This window comes from Monopterus albus, unplaced genomic scaffold (assembly GCF_001952655.1).
Source record: "Monopterus albus unplaced genomic scaffold, M_albus_1.0 scaffold83.1, whole genome shotgun sequence".
Lineage (NCBI taxonomy): Eukaryota > Metazoa > Chordata > Actinopteri > Synbranchiformes > Synbranchidae > Monopterus > Monopterus albus.
The window spans coordinates 719,700-730,522 of record NW_018127963.1 but is presented as its reverse complement, the minus strand read 5'-3'; the positions used below and the strand labels follow the sequence as shown (position 1 = coordinate 730,522).

The 10,823-nt window shown below is 39.8% G+C and overlaps 1 protein-coding gene across 1 annotated transcript in view; it reads right to left on the bottom strand.

The window, feature by feature from the left end:
- Positions 1–523: 523 nt before the first annotated feature.
- The window catches only part of trabd2b (TraB domain containing 2B), a gene marked incomplete at its 5' end in the record, with an annotated part of 68,901 nt that continues 58,601 nt past the window's right edge, over positions 524–10,823 (bottom strand). Inside the window, 3 exons of the mRNA XM_020607043.1 lie at positions 524–1,307; positions 1,758–2,042; positions 4,180–4,276. Coding sequence (XP_020462699.1) covers positions 1,076–1,307; positions 1,758–2,042; positions 4,180–4,276 — 614 coding nt within the window. The remainder of the gene's footprint in view (positions 1,308–1,757; positions 2,043–4,179; positions 4,277–10,823) is intronic.

Genomic DNA, 10,823 nt, shown 5'->3' with positions numbered 1-10,823 from the left:
ACAAAATGTTATTAACTTGCAAGTTATGTTTTCAGTATATGATATATGGGTGTTTAATATATACAAAAGTTATCTTCTAGCCTAACACAGTATAAATTCACTTTTATTTCTTAATATCTTTACAGTATAGTAAAGTATCAGCATATTTTAATAAACAAAGCATGAACCATCTTAACTTGAAATCTTCATTGAGCCTTTTTTTGCTAACACATTTACATTTTGGTTCATGAATATGCATTGGGCCTATGAAATAAATGAATAAATTGATGCTGTATACTTCATCCAACAGGAGTTTACTGTAAGTTCATAAATAGTAAGAATGTACATAAAAGCAAAGAAACAGATAATCTGTATTTCTCCTTTACAGAATCTCTGTAGGAGGCTGTTACAATTTTTTTATGTGGTTATTATATTTTGCTTCCAGGACATGGCTACTAATTTCAGCCCAAATGATATATCTACTGGGAAGAAAGTAGTCCTCACACATGTTTTCAAAGTTTATTTTTTCATTTATCTTCAAAAAGCAAGAAAATAAACTCTCTTCTTCCAGAAATAATAAATATACAAATTTCTTTATGAACAAAATGCACAATTTACAAAAGTGGCAACTCAGTGCTCCAGCTCCTACACAGTACTGTGTGACTGTATGCATGTAATTCATTTACTGTTGTTAGTATGTTCAGTTCTCATTATTAATGTCAGTCTTATTTTTCTATACAGTTTTAATTAGGTAGAAGACTCCACCACACAAACTCTTCAGAAGTACAGGTTTTCATTGCTCTCTGTGTTTGTTATTCTATCATAATACTTTCATGAGGCTTGAAGACTATACAATATACACTTCGATCATTATTTGTGTAGTAGCTAAAGGCTTATTCCACACATTTTTAGACACCTGTGGTGGAAGCTGACAACAAGATTGTTCCACCTCAGGGCGTCATGTCCGTACTAAAATATTCCTCTATCTCTTTTCAGAATGTGTCGGTGGTCGAACCTTGCTTATCAGGCGCATTCTGCTGCTCTGGTACGGATGCAGTAGTGTCTGAGGGTTTGTGAGATAATGCTGGTCTTGTGGTCAGGAGGTGAACAAAATGTGTGCTAACAGCCAGGCTAAAAGACAAGACAGTGTGAGTGTGCTGTGAACAAAGGCTGGCTGAGCTGAGCTGGGACTAGGTAGAGTGGGGGATGTTGGAACGGGGTGACGCTCCGTAGTGTAGATCTCCATCCGTCTGCGATGCTCCTGATGGGTCAGTGGAGGCTCCGCTGTCACATAGCCGTTGATAATCCTCACAGGTGGTGGGGTAGCACTGGAGAAAGGAGGACACAAGAAATCAGCGTTTAGCTTGTAACTATGATTAGTCACTGAATCAATTCTACAATTAAACCTGTTGAAATTGTAAAACATCTCTAACTTGTTGAAGGGCTGTATAAGGAGTTTTGACTCCTTACACAGACAGTATTTTTTCACTGAATGGTCTACGCATTTGTGTTCTTCCTGACAGTATAACTATGCTAGCAAACAGATTCACACAAGATGTGCTGTGAGCCTCAGAGTGACACGAGTGCCAGCCAACTGCGGCATTAAGTCTTGTGCACACGCACGCAGGTGGTTCTAGTGTTGTGGCTGATCTGTGTATATTCAAGTGTTCACTGACATGGACATCACTCCAGCTACTTCTAAAAACATGTAACAACACCTTCAGTTACTTTATAGAGCTGAAAAGTCACTTGTCAAGTGGTCATAACAGATATCTCACCCATCCCCGATGCGAACCCACAGGTCACTGAAGAGGCGAGGTCGTCCATGGCTGCGGTGAGCTTTGCGAGGCCTTTTGTGTCGTCCAAATTCCTCCAGCTGGCTCAGGCTGTCGGGGAGCAGCATGTGAGGCAGATCCTCCTCCCCAAGACCAGGTATGTCCTCTGGCTCGTCAAGCTCCAGCTCCATCTCAGGTGGACTGGTCAGCCAGCTGGTGGGAAAGGTTGTACTAGTATCAGGGTTCTCCTCGCTGGTCACCGCCTTGGGCTCTTTAGCTGGTTTATTCCTGGAGCAGGCAAAATGAAATCAGAAGCACACTTAATATTTTGACTATATACGTAAATTCAAAGTGTATTCAGTGATATCATGGATACCTTTGTTTTATAGGTAAAAATAAGCATTTTAGTGTCTCTCATGCCTGTTTAACTTGTCTAAGCTTTCAAACTTGCTACCAGTTAATGTTATTGTTAGTGGTTTATGAGCAATTTATTGCTTTCCACTTACAACCTCAATCAAGGATACAAATTTTATAAAATGTTCTAGGAATTTGTAACTTTTGTAATCACACTGTTGCTCAAAGCAGACCACCCAGAATCATCAGCCTCTCTTTGAAATCCTTTGCTGTGCTTCTTTTAATTCCACCCATTACTCATATTTTCTCCTCTCTTGTTCTTTTCCTGGTAATGTGGCTCACATGTGTTTCAAGGAGGAACTTCATCTAAGCAAGTAACACTGAAACAACCAGTGGAAAGTAAAAAAATAAAGTAACATGATTCGTTATGCTGACATCAAACTTTAAAATTAGTAAATCATAATGCTAAGCATGATATAGATCCCAGTCATGATTTCCACTGCTATTTAGTTTTGTTTCAGGTCATCTTAAATTTGATGGTCTGCACTTCTACTTCTACTTTTACATGCTTCAAAACCCCCTCATCCAGGTCTTGATGGCTTGGTCAGAGTGATGATAGCTCCTGGCCTGTGGTCAAACTACTGTGGAGCCAAACCCAGCTCTGCTCTGCTCTGTCTGTCAGTCATAAAATCGCTCTTTAAAACCTTTTGCCAATCGAGTCGAAACCCTCCAGCTTTCATAAACACCCCTCATTCAGCCATCATGTGGTGTTTTTCCTCACCTGTCACATCACCTTGTATCAGGGGACTCAAAGCATCTGTGTGGATGCACATGGGCAAGTGTGTGGCCGTGTGATTGTGTGAGTGTGTGCAGCGATTGTGAGTGTTTTGTGACTGCAGTAAGTGAGTCCACTTGTCAGCTTTTAAACCAGTACCACTTGCTGAAGCCAACAGCTCTGCAAACATGGCAGAGGGAGATAGGGAGGCTCCGTTTACAGCTGTAATTTTCTGTTGGAATAGTCTAAAGCCCTGTTTGCATGGATGGATGTGTATTTTTTTATGTTTTTAAAGGTATTTCCCTTTGTTGTCCCTTGTTTTTCCATTTTCACCTTGATTCAGGTGATTGTTGCTACTATTTTATTGGCTCATGAATCAATCCCTCAGGTGGAAGGAGAGCTATGCCAAGGAATGGTTGTTGGATATACTGTACACACCCTTGAGATATGAAGGGGAACTGTGGAAAGTCTTTGTGAAGAAATGTATCGGGATAGAAGCCAAATCTCTGTGTGAGGTGTGCTAGTTTGAGTGTGTGCAACCCTACTGCCCTTGATCTTTGGCACCATGTGCTATGCTCACCCTGCACATACATATGTATGTGTGTGTGTGTGCATGAGTGAGTGAGTGTTTACCGTGGTACCAGTGTCTGCTGAGAACAGGCAGAACCACTGCTGGCAGCTGGCCTTTGACAGGAGAGGGAGGAAGGGGTGAAAGGAAGGGAGGGAGCAAGGCGAGGGAGTTGAGGAATCAAAGGATTCCTGCATAGCTGAACAGTGTAAATGGAATCTGCATTGCACTTCAGTAAATCAGCTGAGGTTAAAAGCCTCAGCTCTAGAGAGAAAAGACGGATGTGGAGTGGCTAAGTTGTGAGGGTGTGGCTGATAGAGTCTCTCTGTATCTCTGTCTGATGGGCTCTGCTGATGTGTATCCACATGCCTGCCAAGAGTCTGTGAGTGTACAAATGCTGTCTTTCAGGCCATTTTGCCGTAACATCATCAGGTTATCAGATTAGCACAAGTGTAACCTGTAAGTGATAGCCTATTTAGAACTGTTATCATTCCCTACTCATAATTCAGTTACACTGGAGTCAGTTAGTCTCCATATTATGTATCGACACCAACAACTCTATCCGTGTCCAACATGTCAAATAATTAGTTTTCTAGAGTAACCAAGCAACCATCAACATTTGCTGTTGGTCAATAACAGATTTTTATTTCTTTGTAACCAGGACTTTAGTCAAATGCTATGCTCTGTCATCTGTTTCAATCTGTGTCAGTAGACTCATCATTACTCACTCTGTCACTAGTTCTTGGTGATCAGAGGGCATGTGGATGATCTCGTAGCCCTCCTGCCTGAGGATGTCCAGTACACTGTGGTTCCCCAGGAAGTGACCTAACAGTGGACAAAACACCAAAGGTCATGACAGAGGCGCAAGAGAGAGTTAAAGCACAGTTGATGTGTTTTTTTTTGTTGTTGTTGTTGTTGTTTTTTGCTGGCCACAGTTCTTGCTTTTTAGGTAGTTGCAACCTGGAAAAAATATTTTCAGGCAGTGGTGCCTGCATAAAATATTCAGTGGAGGGGTTCAGTTGGGACCAGAGAGAATCTTGGGATGGCACACTAAAAAAACTACACAGCATAAAGGAATTTCAGAATATTCAAGTGAATAGACTATATACTATTTTATAGTGTAAAATATTTTGTGTACTGTTCAAGTCATTGGTTGATCTCATGTGAATATCAGATTATTATATTCTTATAAGATCACTCAAGGAATCATTAATTATTCATTCCAAATTGAAAGTATCAAAGTATCATCAGCAATAAACTAAGTGTGTGGGTTGCTTCAGTATTAATTATCAGTTAATAACAAAGGTTTCATTTCGGTCTTGCATATAATCTTTTTTATTATTTGTTAGTATCTTCCATTCTTTGAGTCATAGTCTTGAAGTGAAACTGTATTTCGAATGTCAAGATTCTAGGTGGCCAAAAACTCTACAACTGGCTTTAATTCTAGGTGTATCTGTAGTTTTTACAATATAATAATTAATTATGGATGCATAAATGTCTGACCTAACATTCTGATACAATCACAGTACAAAACATACATCAGATTTCATATTCCATTTCTTTTATAGTTTTAGACAGTACTTTCAGTGATTTGAATAATTTAATACCAAACAAACATGGCATTCCATTTTAAAAGCTTTATCTCAAAATCATGCACAAAAATGATTTCCTTTCTTGAGAATACTCCCTTCCAAATTCAACTCAAATGTGTTAATCTTTAATGTATGTCAGTTTTTAAGCGCTTGTGTTGCAAAGAATTACAATGATTGGGGCTTGTCTCAGTGGGGTGGCCAGTAATTTTAAGGATGGGGGCTATGGCCACCCCTTGGTGGCACCATTAGGTGTGGATCTAGGTAAAGCAGTGATCCTGACTGAGATATCACATAAACTTTCAAATGGATTGAAATTCTGTACAGACGATCATGGTCCCCAGAGGATGAATCCCACAGTCTTTGGTGATGCCTTTCCTCTAGCATTACCAAGTGGTTGAAATACTGTATCTCCAACTATTGGTTGGCTTACCGTGAAATGTGGTATATACATTGATATTCCTCTTAGAGATTGTGGCAGTAACAGAACTACTGTAGACAAAAGCAAGAAAGAGGACTGAGGTGAATTTGTAAGATAACAGGGGTTGTTCAAATGCTCAGAGTTCACTCTTCATCTGCTGGACCCACTGCTCTGTAATGACCCCATTGTCAGCACTCAACCTCCTCCCTCACCTCCACCCCTCTGACTCTTCCTTTCACCTTGTATATGGTTTCTTTAGTCTAACATCAAACATGCAGGCCCAAACCACACATTGATGAAAGCTTTTTTAAATTTCTCCCATCAGACGATAATCTTGTGCATCAATCAACCCGGCAATAAGATGGGTTGTAGCCTGACATCACCCCAGTTGCACACACATACACACCCTAACAGAAGGATTCCTATTTGTGCTCATACAAACCTGCACATGCAAAAATTTGCATACATGGAGGAATTCAAACACTCACACACCTTAGCTTTCTTCTGAGGCTTATTAACAACATGTTGACAGTATTCAGGCTTCTTGCTCACGTTTTGTTAGGGCTCTCTGCTCCCACTCACCTCTTCACCCCTCTGCCAATTTTATCATTATAATGTTCCCGATCATTCCTGAAAGTCAAAGAAAGAGGCGTGCGGTCTTACTCTTTTTTGGCAGCAGAGTTCAAAGGGAGTGCTGGAATCGGCTGCGAAGTGAGAGGAGACTTTTAACAACAGAGTGTTGGCGAAATCAGATAGGATTACACAGAGGGCAGAGTTTTTCTCTGGGTGAAGGTGGCTTTGTGTAGTTTGTGTGCATTGTTCTTTTGTTGTACTTATGAAGACAAAGTATCCTCACAAGAGCAGAAGTGAGAACACATTTCTTATCCTTGTCTCTGTGAGTTTTTCAGGGTCAGGGTAGTTAAACTGAAATGTTAGACAGTAAAAGAAAGCCAAGTTTATATGAAGGTCAGTGGTTACAAGTGATCTTGTTTATGCAACAAAAGTATAGTATTCAGAGTTCAAAGTCGATCTGTTTAAACATTTCAGCAATTACTGGATGAACTGGCAGGAAATTTAATACAGACATTTTTGGTGAGGATGAATTCTGCTGGTGATCCTATCACCTTTCTTCTGGTGTCACTGTGAGGATAAATTGGCATGAAAACACACATTCATGCTCCCCCCAGGGTGAACTTTACAAACTTTGGTCCTTACTTCACTTTTCATTTAGCACCATCATCACTTTAAAATTTCATTTTTTCATTTGGTTTATGACCCAGTACATGCAAAACTAGTTATACTAGCATTAAAGTATGGGGTTTGTTTGGGGTAGAAATCCTTCTCAACATCAAAATGTTAGCATTGCCATTTTTAGCATGTTAGCATGCTGACCTTAGCATTTCCCTCAAACACTACTGTACTACACTGATCAGTCATAACATTATGACCACCTGCCTAACACTTGTATACACAGGCTTCAGTGCAGCAGTTGGTTGGCACTCGTGTCACTCTGTAGCTCACTGTGCATCTGTTTTCTTCTATAGTTCTACTGTCAAGAAGCGCATGAATGTGTCAACCACTCAGTGAAAAACGTATAAAAAAGGAGCAAAGTCTGTGGTTGTGAGGACAAGTTAGAGATAATGTTTTAGACAAATGCATGAGCCTCCCCACTCTTGGTATGATATCACCATTAGAGCTGCTGAGTGTTTTTCTTCATAGAGAACAATGGTCAGTATTTTTCATTTTCAACATTTTAACAAAGATTCAAACAAATTGAAAAAATGAATGACATTTAAAAATTTTATCTAGAGTAGATCAACCTCATCATCAGTGAGCCTTGGGTGTCCATGACCCTGTCGCTGGTTCACTGTTTGTCCTTCCTTAGACCACCGTTGGTAGGTACTAACCACTGCAGACCAGGAACACCCAACAAGACCTGTAGTGTGGGAGATGCTCTGACCCAGTTGTCTAGCAACTCGGCCCTTGCTAAAGTCACTCAGATCTTTATATTTGCCCTTACACTTTTTCCTGCCTCCAACAAATCATTTTCAAGGACTGAATGTCCACTTGCTGCCTAATATACCCCACACACTGACAGGTGCCATTGTAATAAGACGGTCAGTGTCACCTGTCAATGATCATAGTGTTATGGCTGATTGGTGTAAGTACAACTTTCCAGAGCTGCTAGCATGACTACTCTGCTTACACAGAGAATTCCTCCATATTTGGCAAATGTATAACTAGTTTGTTACATCATGCTTGTGAAGAAAGTGCAAAATGATACCCTCTACAGATGATTAATGTTATAACGAATACAATAATTAGCCTGTAATACTAAGATTTAAACAAATGAAGAATAAAGAATAATTATATATACACTCAAAAAAAAACTCTGACCACTCAACTATCTGCACAATTACGACCAAGAGGAATTACTTTACTTTCCTCTCTAACATTCATCTCTTTTCTTCCATCCCTGTCCTGATGTTATTCAATGACTGCATGCTGACAGATTCAACTGCCTTCATCTGTATCAAGCAGTCAGTTCATTATTCTAGTAGGGTGCGGATGCCAAGAAGAACACCTCCTGTGTGCTCTCGGGCTGTGAGATTAAGCTGTACTGTTTGATGTACTCACATGATGATTTTCGTCACTCTGCTGTCACACATAACACACACAGACAGAGCTCTACATATACGTGGGTGTGTATGTTTGTTTACATGATGAAATTATCGATTTCCTTTGGAGACGACCACATGATTTTCATTTCTGAGATCCACCTGCTGTAAGTCTGACATTCTTTAAACACTCAATGTGCTGTGTTGCTTCCAGTATAAATTCCATTTGTTGTTTACAAGATTCTGCACCCACTGCCTCCTTAAACTACAATGTTTGTAGTGCAAGGCTAAAAAAAGATATGACTATACTACAGACAGCCATACATGTCCTCACACACATAAACACACTGTCATTCTCAGGGTTCTCAAATTATGGTTACTTCCATGTTTAAATTTAAATTGAGGGATTGCACAGTTCACTATGAGTTGGCAGAGTCTGTCAAACAAAATCTGGTATTTTGGAAACAGGTTTATTTACTAGCTTTTCATCAGACGACAGTGGCGTGTGTATTGTGTGTTTTTGTGGTTCAGACCTGTGTATGGGTGACTGACCTGGTACAGAGGTAGTAGCTCTTTCCATACAGATGATTATGACTGTGTTTGGGAGGCAAGGCTATTGTGTTTGTTTGTGCAGTATCCACACAGTAAACACTGTGGTGCTTCTGAAGCAGAGAGCAGGCTCAACAAACAGTTCCATTAGCAGATGTAATGAGAGGTCAGATGACTCCTGATCGCTCCCCTCCTGCATGTAACGCTCACAGGCTGACTGCACTGTAGTACACTGTAAAACATGCTGCTGCTGTGAGTAAAATGTATATATATGTATATTTGTACCAGTAATCTGCTTATATATATATGTATATTTGTACCAGTAATCTGCAACATTGTATACAAATAAATATCTCAAATTTTTTTAGACAATATTTAATGTACAGAAAGAGATGCAACGTGCAAATGCCATGCATCTTTAGCACTGTACTCTTCAGTTTCAGACTAAAGCCCTTTTTCAGACATAGTACCTGGGAATTTGCAGGCTATATGTAGCCGTGTAGCAGTTGTTTTTTTTTTGGCATTCAGACATAGAGCTGCTGTGCACAAAATTCTTGGCAAAGCCTTGGTCCACCCTAGCAGGACTTAGTCAGGTACAACCACAATATTCATATGATATCCAGCATCATGCGAGGCAGACATAGTGTATTCCTCTGCACAGAGCATTAGCGGCCCTTTGATTTCCATGTCCGACAAATTTCCAGCTATTCTGTGTTAGCTCATGCTACTAAACTGTATCTTCTCTGTACCTGTTCAAAATAAACTTTGTACAGCTTACATTCTTTTATCTTCATTTTACTGCCTGCCCAAAATATAAGATAAAGAGAGAGAGAGAGCAGCAGCTATAGCTAGCTATAGAGTGAACGAAAAAGGGGTGTTAGCAAGAACAAAGCAATAATTCAGAGAAAACATTGTGTGATATGCTCTAGAACAGGTGTCATTTTGATTGTGCCCTTTACCAGCAATTTGACCACTTACGTTCAGACATGTAGCTGGAAAGAATGTAGCAGGCTATTTGACTAGGTCCAACCACATAAAATTGTCATTAACACTTTCACTAGCTACATGACATAAAATAGCAGGGAAATTCCTGGCTGGTGTGCATGTCTGAAAGGGGCTTAAAGGACAGCCGTTGAAAATGGACAGCATAACTATGGAATGATAATGTGTTTCTGAAGATTTAATTTTTTTTTTCCAAAGTATTCCTAGAACTGCATTACCACCATCCATATTAGATGTTTTGTAGCTGTGGGCAGCTCCTCTTTTTCCATGAAAAATGGTTTTATGGTTAAGCACTCAGAAATATTGGTCAAGATTAGGGAAGGATTGCAGTCTTGGTTAAATATTGCAAAAGGTATAAGGAACTTGAAAGAATTTCCATTTGTTACTAATCATAATGAGTGTCTTAAGTACTAACACACATTTGGGTATATTATTATCTTCCATTAGAAACTGCACTAAATAGAATACAACACTCAAAACCTGCTTAAATGTAATATTTTGTATGGAATCCGGAGGCAGCTTCGATCATCATCACAGTATTTAATGATCTGTGGCTCAGAGTAAGGCTAAGCCCGAAACAGCATAACTTGTGGTCTTGTGGCTTAAAACCACTTAGAACCACTTTCACACATTGCCCTATAATCTATTTTTTTTTCTTGCCAGTCTCCTGTCATCACTCTAATAAATCAGATTAATGTATTCTTTCCTTTTAAAAAAAGTGAACTAATGTTTGAGGTTTAAGTAGGACCGGTCATAACTTTTTGCAGTGTGTACATCACCTTATAGGGTGTTTCCCCTTCTGTGGCTCCAGGTAATGACCTAGTTACTCCTCTGTTTAATAACCTTTCCACTCAGATTTCCACCTACAGTAGCAACTTAATGTACTCCACTTATTTTTTTGTCTGTGTTTACTCTAGCTGCCTCTCATCTCAGGCCTATCTCTTTATCTGTCTGGTTTCACAGCCTTATTCAAGTCCTCTTAAAGCATCTTTGGCCAGCTGGGTGTCACTGTGGCTGTCTTCCATCACCTATTTGTTTATCTTTTGGTCTGTCAAGTTTTCCTCTCCACATGCAAGTTGGTGTACGAATGCATTAGTACATATTGCAAAAACAGGTGTTGCAGGTGTCACTCTGGTTACCTCCCAGGCTTGACTCCAGGCATTTCAGCTTCAGCACCTTTTTCTCACAGCCGG